We start from the raw sequence: 17,758 nt of genomic DNA, 5'->3' as shown, positions 1-17,758 counted from the left end.
TCAAAAGGACTCATTGTTGGGCTAAGTTTGGTGGTGAACTGACGAATGGCCTATTGGATACCTTGAATATACACTTTCTCACACACCACCATTCCCATATGGTATGTCTTTTTCCATCCTGCAATATATGACAACTGGATGATTCCAGTATGTTTTTTTCATGACATTATTTCCTCATGATATAACACCAGAAAATTGAATCAATTTTTTATTGTTTGCACTTTGACACTTTCTTATTTATTTACATGAAATAATGCATTGTGACATTCTATTTCATGTTAATTTGTGGATTTTAATATAATAAAATCGTGTACATCTTTCCAGTCATCAGCGCAATTGTATCCATTCTATTTTTACTGTTTATGAATTAGGAGCATCGATGTTTACTCCAGTATGGTTTTAATTGCTGCAGATTACTGGTTCATTGCGCAATTGTTAATACTATCTATTCTATAATGATACAGCTGAGACAAAGTGCTGGCTCTGTATTATGGGGCTGATTCCCAGTCGGATCGATCTCTGTACACGGGCGCAATTGGCGAGTTTTTGCATATAGAGCATGCACAAATGCGAAGTCACACATTTCTGTGTCTATGTCCATCCTATTCTGAGTCAGACGGAACTTGACCAGATCTGTCTTTCCATGAAATTGGGCGTTTCGGGGTGGTAAGTGGGCAGCGGCAATGCAATCGCATGGAACCACCTTGACGTATGGGAGTGTAGTGGGCGTGTATCTAATGCCCCGTGTGACTCATGCATATGGGGAATGGAAGCCTGTTTCTGACAGATCTCTTGCACCTAGCATGGGGCTTGTGCAAGTGCTGATACTGATGATAGTTCGCGTTGGCTGGCAACAATGGACATCACGGCTTTCTGCTTGCAGGCACACGGACCCTTGCATTAGCTGAATGGAATCTCGCAGTAGCATAAGTATGTAAATCAAGCTGCCGCGGCTTCCACCGCAGATACAGCCATGCTGCATGTGACCCAGAATCAGCACCTGCATACTCACACTCTATTACCCAACCTTAGAGGCTCCTTTAAGAATTAAGCAGTAGCAGGGGTGTAACTAGATATTCATGGGCCCCACAGGAATTGTTGTTTTTTTTTTGTGGAAGGGCCTCGATGTACCACTCATTGGTGGTTTGCTCACACATATAGATCAGGCTTTGACAGGGCTAGTGGGCCTAACCTCGGCTGCAGATCCCTTAGCACCTGCAGTTACAACAAGTGCAATGTTGAGTACATTGGATTTTTTCTATAATTGAAGAGGATGGCACCATCATTTCCAGAGCACAGAGTTTATTGTTTTCACAACTGCTCCGGGGGTATTTTATCTGAACCGGGGCCCCCATGTGCACATGGGGCCCCACATGGTGCAAGCATAGAAAAGACACAGGGCCTGATTCTGACCCGCTCGCGAGCACTCGCAAGCGGGTCGATGTTGCCCAAGTGCGCATGCGCACGACGGAGGCGGCTCCGTCGTGCGCATGCGCGAGACCCGAATAACGACGGCCAAGCCATCGTTATGGGTCTCGCACCAGAGGGGGCATGCTGTCGATGGTGATTGACAGCACGCCCCCTTTGGTGGGCGTGCCAGGGGCGTGGCTGCCCAGACGGAGGCGTTCCCATGGGAACGCCTACCATCTGGGGTCGGCCCCACTGACATCACTAGTGATGTCAATGGGAGTGCTTTTGGCTCTGATAGAGCCAAAAGCACTCCAGGGCTTGCGGCAGATGAGACCCTACCTTAGGGTCTCGTCGCAAGCCCGATGGTCGCGATGGTCTTGACCATCGCGACCATCATTTTGGCTGCTCGCTATAGCTGTGGGTGGTCACCCACAGCTATGCGAGCGGACAGGAGGCTGCTCCAAAAAGTAAGAGGGCCGGCCCTGAACAATTATAGATTGATGAGTTGGTTCCCTCTAGATTTAGCAATCTGGCAGTAGTAGCATAGGGTTTCTTATTATTAGATTAAGCTTTCAATTTTTTGTTTATCTAAGAGGGAGCATAAGCAGGAAAAGAGATAGTGAATAGAATTGCAACTAGAATGGGAATTTATCTAAACATGGTTTGATGACTGAAATCTACAGTACCTCCCATCTATGGCACAATGAACAGGGCATTAGAGACCCTCAGCTGCCAGGCACCATGTAGCTTCCCCTCTGTATTGCTTCGGGATAAACTTCCTGCTGTGTAACTGGCTAGGCTACACTCCTGACAATGTGAACTCCCAGAATGCTGTGCACACAAGCTGGCTTTCTAGGGCTGCAAGAGAACGCCAATGTTTGCTTCCTCACTGAGCAGGAAGAGATGGGCCTTCAACAGAGGGAGCAGCCATCTGTTGAGGGAAGTGGCAGGGAGAGCAGAGTTGCCCCTAGAAACTTTTTGGATCCCATCAAAATTTAGCTATAAAGCCCACAACGATCTAGTTATGTCCCTGTCTCCTAACATACCAAATGGAAAATTGTGGCAAACTACAAACTAGGTCACCTTCCATTTCAAGTAGAAGGGAAAGGGGGAATGGCAAGGGGGGGCTGCACAGGAGTTTAGCTATCCAAATTATGGCAAGGTATGAAAATTTATTGAATCTATAAATCAAAAATATCACATTCATAAATCCAATGTAATTATTAACCCTAAGTGGCCTGCAAGAAAAGAAGAGGTGCACGCAGGAGCAATAATATGAACAAGGAGAAAAACAAGAAAATGTACTCCAGGGTAGGGCAACAGTCTATGTATAATCCCAAATGGACTGTTAAAAATGTACTTTTAATATATAATGTTAAAAAAAAAAATTTGAAAGTAACCAGCACTATGACAATACAGCAGTGGCGTAACTAGGGTATTTGGAGCCCAGGGCAAATTTGAAAAGGGAGCCCCCCCCTCCCAAAATCCCGAGATGTACGCGCGCCGAATGCGCGCTGAAAAAATGGGCGTGGTCACTTAAAAATGGGGCGTGTCAACATGACACACCCCTTTATTTTCACGCTGAACATTCCTATCCATATGCACCTTAACCCCAGTAGTACCCCTTATACAGTACCCCCAGTATGCAGTTGTGGTCCCTCTTATGCAGGCCCATAGTAGTGCCCCTTATACAGTATCCCCAGTAGTGGTCCCCCTTATACAGCCCCCAATTAGTTCCCCTTACTCAGTACCCCCAGTAGTGGCCCCCCCAAATGCAGTGCCCCACGTAGTGTTCCCCCTTATGCAGTGCCCCCAGTAGCAGTCCCCACAATGCAGTGCGCCCAGTAGCGGTATCCCCTTATGCAGTGTCCTTTATAAGGTGCCCCCAGTAGTAGTCCCCCCCCTATGCAGTGCCCTTTATATAGTGCCCCCAGCAGTAGTCCCCCCCATGCAGTTTTCCCAGTAGTGGTCCCCTTATGCAGGCACCTTGTAGTGATCCCCCCTATCCAGTACCCCCTGTAGTGGCCCTTCCTATTATTGCCCCCAGTAGTGGTCCCCCGAGTGCAGTGCCTCTAGTAGTAGGCCCCTTTTATAATGCCCCCAGTGGTAGTTCCCCCCCAAGTAGTAGTCCCCAGTAGAGTAGGTCCTCCCAATGGCACCCCCAGTAGTAGCCACCCCTCCCCCAGTAGAGGTCCCCCCAGTAGTAGCCACACCTCCCCCAGTAGAGGTCCCCCCAGTAGTAGCCACCCCCCTCCCCCGTTGTGCAGATAGGTTAAAAAAAAAAAAATATATATATATATATATATATATATATATAAAAATATACTTACCTGAACCTCTGCTCCTGGTCCTGGTCCTGCTCGCGACGCCGCTCCCGCCCGGGCTGGCGCGCTCAGCATTGTGGGAGAGACGTCATGACGTCATCCCGTTACCACTGCAGGAGCCGGACGGCAATGGAGCGGTGGGCAGGGGGGGTTTCTAGGTACTCGGAAACCCCCCCTGCGTGCACGTATGACCCCAGCATATTTGGTTGCACTTTACAATTGGGTACAAATAGTAATAAAAAAAAGACAGGTAATAACAGAAAGATAAAGAGGTAAGAGGGCCCTGCTTGCAAGCTTACAGTCTATAGGGAAATAGGCATTGATACACAAGGATAGGTGCTACATATTATCAGTCCAGCCACATTGCAGAGGTTCTTGGGGGGGCTGTATGGTCCAGTCACACAGGAATGTTGGCCTGGGGTCTGCAGGTTGTGAAAGCAAAGACAAATAAAATATGTAAAGTTATGTATGGACTGTATACAGGGGATGTATCAGGGTAGTATAGCTTATGGAGGTTATGTGAGTGGTTCTAGGATTTGATAAGCTTGTCTGAAAAGGTTTTTACATGGAACGTATGAAGGTTTGGAGACTAGACGAAAGTCATATTGTGCGTGGGAGGGCATTCCACAGAGTGGGTGCAGCCCGAAAAAGTCATGTAACTGTGAATGGGTATATAATGCAAATAGGCTAGTGTCCAGAAAGGAGGGAATCGTATGAAAGTGAGGCTCTTTCCAATTGGAGGATTTGGGCTATCACATTGTTTATATGTTTACACTGTTCCCGTTGTCATAGTGCTGGATACTTTGATTTTCAACATGTTTTTTAACATTCTATATTAAAAGTTAATTTTTACCAGTCCATTTGGGAAATACACCTAGAGTGTGCCCCTATCCTGGAGTACTTGTTCACCTTCCATATCAGCCAAGAAATAAGCATCATCTGCACAGGCCACAAGGCTTTCTTTTGGATACTCATCCCTTTCTGGGCATGCCACACCTTTTTGACAGCTAAACATGTAAGAGATATATGGTAACAGTAAGGTAAATCTATTATTCTGTAATCCACAAGGTACAACAGCTGCACAAGAAAAAAAAAGGAAATGTAACAATGCTGCCAATTTCATTATTATAGTTATTTATGGCATTTATTAATGGTGTTGGATAAGTTGATTCTTTGGTGTTGTTCTATAGACATTTGTTTCCATTGTTTCTCACAGAGTGGACGAAAAGGAAATCTTAGTCAGAATAATAAATGCTAAATGCCTGGACCCGGCCGATCTGTACACAGAGGAAGAAATGGAAGTAGAACTTCGGCGATGGCAAGTAACCATTCCAGAAATCAGCGAAGATGATAGTAAGGAAACATATCTACAGAAAATGAGGATGGTAAGAGAAGACAGTATCACTAACCGGAGCATTGACCAAATGTGTATTACCCAGAACTCAGCATCTGTCTTCTGCACAACTTTCCTTAATTCAGCCATACAGTATACAACACACACATTATATATATATAAATATATATATATATATATATATACATACACACACAGACACATATATATGCACACACATATATATACACATACGTATGTACATCCACACATACATAGATTTATACTTCCACATGTGTGAATAACATGGCAGGAGCAAATTTACTTACAATTTTTTTAACGTACCCAATAAAATACCAAATCGGTACTTTTAAATTTAGGATGACATACCCAATAAAATACCAAATCGGTACTTTTAAATTTAGGATGACATACCCAATAAAATACCAAATCGGCATTTTAAATTTAGGATGACACACAGAGATACTGAGCTAGAATGAGCACAAGTACATAGCAGAAAATAACCGAGGGACTCCACAAAATTCATCAAAACCTCATAAATCACTTCGAAGTCAATAGTATCATACATCACTTCAATAACTTCCAAATAATTAGACTATATTTATCCCTTTCTGCAACAGTTCGCCAGCACACAATAAGTTCCCTGAGAGGCACTACTTAGATGCTCCAAATATTAAGTAACTTTAAATGGAATAATGAATTAACATTGGTAACATTCAACTTAAAACTCTTCAACCACAAGGATGGATGCAACTACACTGAACATGTTCTACTCAGATGCTTATATGTATAGATTTCATGATTGTGGGACTGCCATGGGTGCAACATTTGCTCCATAAAAAGCATTTAATGTTTTTAGACCTGGAAAAAATATATGGAAAACAATAAGGCAAACATTAGAGCACACACTAAATTGCAACAACCACATCCCAGCCACCAGCAACTACCACACAATCTGGCTAATAAATATTCTTGGGTTCAAATTTAAATGCATCTGGAGTAACTGTTCAAACAAAAAAAACTATGTTTATAGCTATGGTAAACGTGTTTGTATTTTCTATGTGCAAAATATGTTTACAAATGTTGTGACATGTCATAAATCTGTGCTTTATTCCCCAGATAATTAAGCAAGAAATACCTGTCCAAGTTCCCTGATGAATATGGAGAATGCATATATAGAGAAAATATTTAAATATAACTAGCAATAGTAAATTTGCTGTTGACTGAGGGGATGGCCTATCATCTGCTTGACTTATCCTACTTAAAAACACAATACTAAAGAAGGAGCAGAATAATGCAAGAATAAACTATTTATGTGGGAGAGATCTGCATGCAGAGATGAGCGAATTTCCTGCGAATCTGTTTCTGACGCGTTTCGCCCACCAATCATACATTTCTTCACATTTCTAGTTTCTACAAATGCGTTATAGTTATTAATAACAAGAGTTGTTTATTCAAATAACTACTAAAGCAGGCCTGCAATGCTATACATATCCTTCATCTCCAATGCCTCTCAGAAATGTGTCTTCCTCTGTTATGTAGAAAATGAAAGTGGATATGAAAGTGGAATACATATCTCTGTATATAGGAATATTAGGATTTAGGAACAATGGACACATTACACATTACTGCACATTACTGCAAATGTGCAGAAACCTGTTGCAAACCAAATCATCATTTAATCGATCTAGTGCATGACAGAAAATTAAAGCAAATGTCTGGCTATTTGCTATAGGATTATATATACTGTGTGTTAGTAAATCACTCCCCCTGCAAAGAGCTGCAAAAAAAAAAAAAAGTCCAAATTATATTGAAGCTCAGGCAGTAAGTGAAACCAGGGTGTAAAACCCTGTGCACTGTATGAAACAGGAAAAAAAGAGGACAGTGACAACAATACAATGATAGACAGCTGTATAGTGCTACCATTATCATTACGTATCTTACAAATGGTCTAGAAGTAGGTGCAAGCAGACAAAGCAGCTATTCTCATCCATTAGTTCTTTCATTAAACCCTTACAGCCTATGTTTATTTATCATATAAGTAGTCAATGCCATTAATACATGGTACAGATGGGTCCTTATACATCTTTGCTGCAGTTGCCCTAAAAGCCCCTCTTGGTGTGCCAGGTCCCGTGAGACTCTTCAAGTGTCGGATGTATTTTTTTGCCAAAAATGCATGTAAAGGTGTATACACACAACGATTTTGTAACCAGCAATTTTCTGTCAGATTTCCTTTCAGATTTTCTTTCAGATTTTCCCTTGAAAAAGTGAATGATTTTTTGAAGTGTAATGAACGATTTTTACAGTGATGAACGAAAAATGTTCCTTCCCTTAGTGAAAATCATTATGTTGGACAGTCTAAAATGGACGATGAACGATAACTAAAAACTACAAACGGGAGCGTGCTTGAACGATTATCATTCATCGTTATAACTCAGAAACGGAACGATTTTTTGAACGATAACGACGTCGTTAACAACAAATCGTTAGAAAAATCGTTACGTGTGTATGCACCTTAAGTCACAATGCGATGCAACTAGGACGCATCAGCAGACTGTGCTGATTAATTAGATATGCGACGCTTGTATATCTGAGTGCAATTGAGTCTCTGAATCTGTATATGAAGTGTTACAATGTAGGGGCCGCAGAATTTTTCATTCCAAGGAGTATTAAGTCTAGATTGTATAAGGACACATCTGTATAACAATACTAAAGCAGCAACACAATGCTTCCTTCTCAACAGTGCACTTTAGAAAGGAAAGTAACACCTAGGGAAAGTGGGTGTTAATGGAAAGAAACCAAATGTTGAATCTCTGCATTCTGATTGGTTAGTTTGTTATGGCTTTCTAATTTTTTTTTTTTTATAACAGTCAGTTCTGTGCAGTTTTCTTAAAGAAACTACTACTTAAAATGAAGTACAAGAAAGAAACAAATGTAACATTTTTAGGGTGTAGACAATAAATTGCTAAGAATGCAGAGTTTAATTATGATAGACAGAAATGTGTGTACATATATATACTTGAACACTGAAATTAGTATTTATTTGTAACATTTAACATACAGTATTATACTATCTGAAGATAAGCAAAAGTGCTTGTAGTTCTTCTATTGTACAAAATAAAACTATGTTTGTTGGTATTTATATCTGGACATCTGGTGAGCACCAAAGAACATAATTCACAATAAGTGTTTTAATTCACACAGGTTTTTATGTTTACACACATTTGAAATATGTAATTTAAAGGAAGCTGTTTAAGAGGAATGCAGTCACCTTATTGATAAGCAGAATGTCGACACACTAATGTTGACAGTTAAGATGTCAACATTGTTGAAATATTGACATGGAACTTGATTACATCTGCACAATACCCACATTAGGGTTAGGCTGCGGGATGAAGGATTAGGGTTAGAGGGCAGCGTACCGAAACTCCGCATGATCTGACATCACTGAGCATGTCAACATTTCTTCAGTGTCGACATGCAGAATGTTGATATGATCGATGTTGACAAAACATACCAAACCCAGTTAAGGAACAGCTACATTTTGAAAATAAGGAGCAAGGTGGCTAGCCTGGTGTAATTCAATAATGCAAACACGATATTATATTCAGCAGGATAGATATGTTAAAACACATTTACATGTGTATGAGCATGTAATAACATGGGACCTCGAGGTATCACATATTTGTGGTGATTGAATCATGAGCATGATTCCCTACGGATCGCGATTGCAGCTGTGATTACGCACTCAGGGCCTGATTCAGAGCCGGACGCTATTTGCGTTCGCTCGTTCAGAAAAAGGGGTTGGCTATTTAAATTGACCGTTCGCTCTTTGCGGTCTGTTAACGCCTCTATGTCTGAACGAGCGAACAAAACATGCGGTCGTAATTTTGTAATAAACGCCCCCTGGCCGCTCGCATCATACGTCATCTCCGCTATTTATTAGATTAATCGAGTACATTGAAAGGCGTATGAACTGCTCGCTATTCTTGTGGTTGCATTTTCCTACCGCAATCATGCGAGCAGTTCTGGCTAAAAGACACCCAACTGACGTGGTCGATGACGCTGCTTTGTTAATTATGCACACCCTTAAAACGCCCGGTTTGACCTTTTGGCACGCCTGCGTTCGGATCTCCACTCCCCGTTTTCAAGCACCTTCCCCTGTTACCACCCTCACTCTGTCACTCAAATTAGCAGGCATTCGCTATTTTGCGAGCACACGAATTTTGACCGGTTCGCGCATGCGTATTACAACCCATACGCATGCGCAGATGTGCGAACATCGCTCGGAACGAATGAGCGGCCGCTTACGAGTGGCTCTGAATGAGGTCCTCAGTCCTGCTGCGAAAATATGCTAATGTCTGCAACTGCTCACCCGGCACAGAGACGCCCACTACCACGTTCGCACATCCGTAAGACCTCGCAATCCTGCATATACATCAGTAACATCGGACCCTAACGCAGAATTACAGCATGTCTGACCTGTCTCAGAGATTGCAACTCTCGAACGCAGTGAGTACTCAAGCTGCGAATGCAGTCGCATTGGCTAATTTATGCATGCCCAGGAAACGGCGTTCAAACAGACAGGCACGCCTGCGTTTCTCTGACCACACCCCCAAACGCTGACGTTCTGTCACTCACTCTGTGATGGCTTTGTATCTGCATACGTGATCGCAGTGCGATCGCAATACTGGCCGGTGAACTGTAAAGCATACGCATGCGCAGAACCCACCATCGGCTTTTGCTATCCGTGATGAATCAGGCCCCATGTTCGCTCCTGTTACCCATACAAAAATTATCATTCTATAGTGTAGTCTGTGCTGGACTGATTGTTGAAATGGTATAAAATGGGCTGTAACCAGAGTTATTAAATTATTAAAATTCAGAGTGAGTGTTTTTTATATTGCAATTGCAAGAAAGCCAACTGAAAGCAATTTTTATTTTCTACACATCACCAACAAGGAGAGTTATGGTAAAACATACCTTCGTTAAATCTCTTTCATCGAAGTCCATAAGGTCCACAGGGAGACATTGGGGTGTAGGTAGGACCTGGAGGACCGGACACCAAAAGCAAAACTTTTCAATCCCAGGATGCTCTGGTTCTTCACCCTATACCCTGTTCACAGCCTGAGGGAAACTTCAGTTTTGTCTACAAGCCCAAGGCAGGAGCAGGATAGGAGAGAAGGAAGACTGGTACACTGGGGAATCACACTCATGCAGAGAAGGAAACAAGTGACCAAGAGAAGAAGCCCATAGAAGCCAGGTGCATCTGGGTGGGTGCCCTGTGGACCCTATGGACTTTGAAGAAAGAGAGTTAACGAAGGTAAGTTTTACCATAACTCTCCTTTTCTTCTTCAGTGACCATAGGGCTCAACACAGAGATATTGGGGATGTCCCAAAGCGGTTGTTCAAGGGCGGGAACGCTCCTGCGCTGATAGGAGAACCCTACACCCGAAGGAAGCATCCTGAGAGAACAGAAGACCAGGTGGCCACCTTGCATAACTGTTCAACTGAGGCGCCATGCCGGGCTGCCTATGAGGGATCCACAGAGCGAGTAGAATGAGCAGAGACTGTAGTCGGCACAGGAAGGCCAGTCTGCGTGTAAACCTGTGAGATAGTCATGCGAATCCATCTGGCCAGAGTCTGTTTGTTAGCTGGCCATCCCTTCTTGTGAAATCTGCATCCAAAGAGAGATCACATCCAAAGAGGCCTCACCTGCCTAGAGGTCTCGTGAGTTAAAGGTCGGAACCACAATTTCCTCATTCAGGTGGAAGCGAGAAACCACCTTGGGAAGGAAGCCTGAGTGTGTTCGAAGAACAGCCCTGTCTTGATGAAATATCAAAAAGGGGGAGCAACATGAAAGTGCCCCTAAATCCGATACCCTACGGGCAGACGCTATAGCCAGATGAAACAGTGTCTTCGCAGTGAGCCATTTGACATCCACCAATTTCAGGAGTTCAAATGGAGTTCCTGAAGTGCTTTGAGCACCACTGACAAATCCCATGGAGCCACAGGAGGGAGAAAGTGAGGTTGTATCCATAGAACACCTTGCATGAAAGCCTGAACATCCGGTGTAAACATTTTGCCAAACCGCAGCTTTTCGCGGCTAATTGATCTGGCCCTACATCAATTAACTATTAATATACATTCCATGCACTTGTAATTAACTCATCTGACTTACTAAACTCCCTATGTTATTTGTCAAAAAAAACTCATTGACACTTAAAATCAAAAAACAGGATTTTATATTTAAAAACAAATATTTATCTTAAAATCTGGTTTATAGTTACAGTGACATACTGTTATGTGAAATAAAATGTATTTAGATCATATTTTTGTAATTACCGTATACTCATACCAGGACATCTAAAGAATATTTAATTTATTTTGGGGTGGGCTTTGAAATGTAGACCCCAAATGTCTGTATTAGTGCAAACCAACCACATTGCTCAATCGGATCCCCCGCTGAACACGATACCCTACAATTTCATAATGTAGAGAAATAATTTTCATCCGCAAATGCAGGGCTTCTGAGTTGCACACCATTCCAACTGCGTACGGACTTTGCATTATTTAGCATCAGGGTACGCATACTCATCTTAAAGCAATTACAGGCGATACGGAGTTATACTGATCTATAGGTATAGACTAATGAATTACCTGCTATTTACAGGTTGACTCTCCCATATCTGAAATGCTTCGGACCAAGGTTATTTTGGATATCGGAATAGTCCGTATTTTGGAATATTTGCATATCATAATGAAATAACTAGTGAATGGGACCCAAATTTAAACACAGAATGCATTTATGTTTCATATACACCTTATACACACAGCCTGCAGGTAATTTTAAACAATATTTTCAAAAATTTTGTGGCTCAAACAAAGTTTGTGTACATACATAAAATTAATTTAAGTTTCATATACACCTTATACACAAGAGCCTGAAGGTAATTTTATACAATATTCTTAATAATTTTGTCCATTAAACCAGAGGTTACCAAACTTTTCCGGCTCGAGGTTCCCTTATGGTCTCCATGATTTTTTCAAGGCACCCCTAAGCCAAAATAATTACTAAGCGGTCCAAGTCAGGGCCATAGAGAGCCCGCCCGGGCCTGGGTAAAGGAGGGGGCGTGGATTACTCGAGGGAGATGTGGCTACGCCCCCTTGACCAAAAAAAGGAGGCGCTGTAAGTCCCCCAGCCCGGCGCTAAGCTTGGGGCGCGATCAGTGTGATCGCTCCCGCCCACAGCCAAAGGAGACTGCTCCGGCTGCTGCAGTAGCAGCGAGCAGTCTCGCACTGCAGCCCAGCACAAGCTGTGTGCTGAGCTGCTGTCAGGGAGGGGGGCGATGCTGGGTCCCTCTAGCAAGCCCGGGTAAACTGTACCTGCCCCCCCCCCCCTCTCGGCACCCATGGTCCAAGTAGTCGGGTCAAAATCACGAAATGAGTATGTCTCCATTTCTCTCATTGCAGCCTCCCTTATAGTTCCCTATGCAGCCTCCTCCCTATAGTTCCCTATGCGGCCTCCTCCCTAGAGTATAGTTATTTCTCATTGCAAGGCCCCCCTTTAGTTCCCTATGTGCCCCCCTCCCTATAGAACACTATGTGGCACTCAGGCTTTAAGGACATGCTTTAAACACTATGGTAAAAGTGAGGAAAGGTTTCTGTGCCAGTGGGTACAATCTCTTCCTCCCCAATCAGCTGGGTGCTAATCATGGGCACCCAGAAAGGTGCATTCATTACCCAAACCCACCCTTGAACCAGATTTGGAGCCTCCTCCATATGTTTCCCTTTGCAAGCCCCCTGCATGTCTCCTTTTCTCCCTTTGCAATGTGTCTCCATTTGCAGCCCCCCTCCATGTGTCTCCTTTTGCAAACTCACCCTTGAACTACATTTGGAGCCCCCTCCATATGTTTCTTGGTGGCAGATTCTACATCCAATCTACGCGTACAATATAAGCACATTTTCCAAAGCAAAATTGGGAGACCGACAGTCGGGATGCTGACTGTCAAAATACAGACAGTGGCATCCCGATAATCAGAATCCCGACAGGGGCCGAGTAAGGATGACGTCCTAGGTTTTGTTTTATATTCAGAGGCCAGGAACGTTGTCTTGGAAGCTGCCAAAGTAGTCACAATTGTTTCTAATTCTGGACCAAATAGGATGTCTCCCGAACCGCGTTATATATATGGCACCATGTAGTGTGCAACCGCACTATATAGTATGTGATAGTCTTCACAATTATATAGAAGATGTGAGGTACAATAAACCCCCTATACCTTAGTATGTCAGGTTATAGTAGAAAAAAAGGGACAGGTATAAAATGACAGTATAGAAAATAAAGATTAGCGCTAGCACAAGTCACATACAAATGCAGAAAAAACATTATATGTCTGCAATGGGCACTAAAATCAACTACACAGACCACAGTGGCTGTTAGGATATAGCGCTATGTAACCTGGCCCATGGCAGAGGTATACAGGGAGACTGGACCCAGTATTTCCCGTGGGCCTGCTGCATAAAATGGCTGCAGCGCATCTCTGAGGGGGTGGAGGGTGAGGAGCAGCCCAGGGAACACCAGGACCGCAGTGGAATGGCACCCTGAGCTGGGGAGGGTCTGCAGAGAGAGCGCCTTAATCCCTGGCTGGCATTAACCATCGGGTCCTTTGGCCTTTACAATATACTGCACCAGTATATTTGTGCCCCGGTGGAGTCGTGGGCGAACCAGTGACCACATTAGCGCCTCCAGTCTGTCTCCTGAGACCGAAGGCAAGACTGCACCAAGACGCAGGTCCCCACAAACTGGGTTCCGCCTTACCTGTCCCCTGGATTCCGGGCTGCAGTCTGCGTAGCCTGCTAGCTAGTCCCCCTCGGATCCCCGCCATGGAGTACCTTGCAGAAGCTTTGTGTCATGGTGCCGTAAAGGGGTGATAGGGCGGCAGCACAGATGTCCGGAGGACAGTCTGGTTGCTGGTTTATAAGTGATTTCTTGGTTTGGAGGGGATCGGTATGAATGACCGCTGGACCTATGCCCAGCGGTTCAAATCCTGACACCAGAAGAGTGAAAATGCTGATTGGTAAGTTATAGTAACTACACCTAACCCTATCCCCACCCTAACCATCCCTTAAGGGTGCCAAAGCCTAACCTCCCCCCCTAGTGCCTAACCCTAATCCCTCCTGTAAGTGCCTAAACCTAAGCCCCCCTTCCCCGCAGCCTAAACCTAACCCTCCCGGGATGTGCCTGACCCTAACCTCCCCCCGGGGGTACCTAACCCTAAGGGAGCCCTGAAACCTAACCCTCCCCACTGCGGCTGTCCGCGCCCACCGCCCGGCTTACCTTCATTCGGTATGCCGGGCATCGGGCTTCCGCGTAGGGATGATAAGCGTCAGTATTTGGACGCCTTCTCATTAGTCCCGTCAGGATTAGACAGTCGGGAAGCCAGCAGTCGGCATTTCGACCGTCAGCTTCCTAACTGCATACCGTTTGGAGGTCTCTTGTCTCATTGGAAGCCCCCAGCGACCCACCAGCATATTTTGTTGGCTTTATTGTTTTGTGGGACAGATGACTGTAAATGCTTTTGTCACACCTATTCAAGTGTGATAGGTTGGGGGATTGTGCTATGTAGGGTTTTCTTACCACTTCTCTGTCTCTGAGAGGCCCGGATTCCGACCAGGAGGTAAGTATTAAATATAGGCAATTGTATTTCACACAACTTGAATTTATTCCAACAAAAGAATATGCAAGATATGACAAATGCAATTTAGCAACTTTACATTGAAACAACTATATCACCAGAAAATTGACACTTTTTTATAAGAATGGAAACACTCTGCTCCATCTTTCATTTATTTATCTGGAACTCTGGAATCTCGGATCCGAATACTAGGAGAATGGGTTAATCAGTGGATATACAAACAGGCAAATATCAATATGCAATGTCAATTCCAGATAAAATATAACTATTATTTTGTGCACAAAACAAAGAATAGTTTTACGTCACTAATGCATGCAAGTGAATGACTAGTCGATGAAGTGTTTGCAAACGGTGCCCGGGTTTTAAGTCACTGTATTTACAATCTCAAATGTACTGCAGGCTGCATTAAAGTTTATTTGAGTTTGAAGAACGGATGTATACCTTATTTTCTTATTTTCCTGCCCTTATGCTTGCAGCGGTAAGACGTTATCTCTAGCAGATTATATGTATCCTAGTCGGATGATTAACAGGATCCAATTCCTCTTAGTTTTATATACTGACTTTTGCTGTAGGGTTCTATAATGAGGCCACTTTGTTTAACGAACAGTTAATGTGGGAAAGCATGCCGCAGATAAGGAGATTTACTGCTATTTTCACTTTTGTCCTCTGCTGACTTTAGCTTTAACACTGAGGTTGTTATGACCTGAAGAATTATACTGCACTGAAAGGATATATCTATACAAGCTGACTCCTCACAGGTACTGCAAATCTTGTGGTCATGAATTTAACTAATAAAGCAGTCCATGACTATATAGTGTTGTTTTAACAGTCTCAGTAACTAGTTCTCTAGGGGTAGGCTGTGGTGTGTCCCAAATGCTGTCTACAGATTGTCCCTGAACTTGGTAATCAGAGAGGGGTGTATGTCCAGACAGGGGTGGTGATAGTACTCACTGCTCCGCCTCCAGGGCCGGTTCAGCCACGAGTGATGGCTCTAATCTCCTCCCCAGGGCTGCTCCTTCAGCTCCCGGCTGTCAGTCAACAAGCAGGGGGAAGAGGCAGGGCGGCTCCACTGACACAGCTTCCTGCCGGCAGCATCAGTCACCACTCTCTGGCTGTCTGCGGCTCCACACAGCGCCGTTCAGCAAGTCACGCTCCGGTCACCAGTAGGGGCTGCAGCGCGGGTCTCCTCACCCCACAGGCCCCTTCAGGACTCCAGCAGCACTACACAATACTAATCGGTAAGTCCCGCTCTCCCCCTTTACTCCGGCAGGTCTTTGCCCCGTGTCACCGTCACTGATCTTCCTGAGGTATGGGACACTCGTCACAGAGGCTCTCCTCCACACCACTGGCTCGAGCCAACTACCCAACGGCCCCTGCAGGTGCTCCCTATATAAGCAGCGGTCGCGTGCGCGTCCGCTTCCCGCCGACTGCACGCGCCGCTCTGCCTGTGTGTTGTAAGTCTCTATGGGGACAGTGTTCCCCTATTGCTGGCCTCATTCAGTGTCCTGAGTCGCGTACCCCTATGGTTCCTATAGCTCAGTATGGGCAGTCCGTTTCAAGGGCCCCTCTGTGAGGGATGTTGATACATATATATGGGCAGCTTTACTGCTATTATTCATGTAAATAAATGAATTAATAGGTTATGTTAATTATTCATATACAGTGTACATACATCAATTAAATACCAACATTTTAAGTAATGATAACCACTTCAGGGGTGTCACACTTTGCTCTCCCCACTAATACATAGGTTTAGGCTGATTCTACCCCCCTAGGGTGAGAGACACCACCAGTCCTTGTGGGCCTTTTGTGTGTCAATGACAGGGGAGTTTGGATACCTTGAGTTGTTGGGCTGGCAGGTGGCTCCCATATAGGCAAAGAGTTGTTGGCAATAAGCTGGCATTTGGCCCCCATCTAAGCCTTGAGTTGATGGTGATAAGCTGGTAGTTGGCCTCAATCTAGGCCTAAAGATGCATACACACGTAACGATTTATTGAACGATTTGTCGATAACTACGTCGTTATCGTTAAATCATTAAAAAAAATTGTTCAGTTTAGGAGTTATAACGATGAACGATAATCACAAATGCGCACTCCCGTTTGTAGTTATCGTTCATCTTCCATTTCAGACTTTCCAACGTGACGATTTTCATTAAGGGAAGGAACATTATTCTTTTATCGTTCAAAGAATCGTTCAGTACACTTCAAAAAATCGTTCACTTTTTCAAGGGAAAATCTGACAGAAAATCATTGGTTACAAAATCGTTACGTGTGTATGCACCTTTAATTTGTTGATGCTGAGGTGGCAGTTGGCCCCATCTAGGCATTGAGTTGCTGGCAGTTGGTCACCATCTAGACATTGAGTTGTTGAAAATGATCTGGCAATTGGCCCGCATCTAAACCCTTTATTGGATTAGTTGGCCAAGATGGTGATACTGTGCATAAGGTCGTTCTTTCTTCACCAAAATATCTTTCCCCTCATTTTAATAAATAAATCTGACCATTTTCCTCGCCAATATGTCTCTGTCTCTTTATTGTAGATTCTCTTTATTGTTCATTTATTCACCTGGTGTAGAAATGTAGGCCAACATTTGTGGATATGAAGTCCTCACCCCATCCCCTGGCTCTTCCAATACCTCTGTAGTGTAGTTTGTCATTGTCTGATGATCACCAGACAATAACTATTAAATGACCACATCACTAATACATAAACAAAACACATTAAAAAGCCAAACCTGCTTTTCATTATTCCACCAACACCTTTCTATCCTAAAGCCACTCTATATGTGACAGCAGCATAACATATTTAGCATCTCACACTGAAATTTACTATAGGGTATTAATGAACCAATCAAATATTTTGCCAACGGAATATTAGACATAATACGGGTAGTAAAAAAAATAATAATAATATTTTAAAAGATACTTATTTTTGAGGGGACTTATGAGTGACAATATAACGGAATACTTTTTCAT

General features: G+C 43.7%; 1 protein-coding gene across 1 annotated transcript in view; it reads left to right on the top strand.

Annotated features, from left to right (window-relative positions):
- LOC148524962 (E3 ubiquitin-protein ligase RNF31-like) overlaps nt 1–8,193 on the top strand; it is a 77,448-nt gene extending 69,255 nt beyond the window's left edge. The window contains exons 14-15 of the mRNA XM_088471543.1: nt 4,951–5,119; nt 6,208–8,193. Coding sequence (XP_088327669.1) covers nt 4,951–5,119; nt 6,208–6,243 — 205 coding nt within the window. The 3' untranslated portion in view covers nt 6,244–8,193. The remainder of the gene's footprint in view (nt 1–4,950; nt 5,120–6,207) is intronic.
- The last annotated feature ends 9,565 nt before the right edge of the window (nt 8,194–17,758 follow it).

This window comes from Taudactylus pleione, unplaced genomic scaffold, assembly GCF_031769625.1.
Source record: "Taudactylus pleione unplaced genomic scaffold, aTauple2 ptg000114l, whole genome shotgun sequence".
Classification (NCBI taxonomy): Eukaryota; Metazoa; Chordata; class Amphibia; order Anura; family Myobatrachidae; genus Taudactylus; species Taudactylus pleione.
The sequence above is the reverse complement of the archived record's forward strand: the minus strand, read 5'-3'. Positions and strand labels throughout refer to the sequence as shown.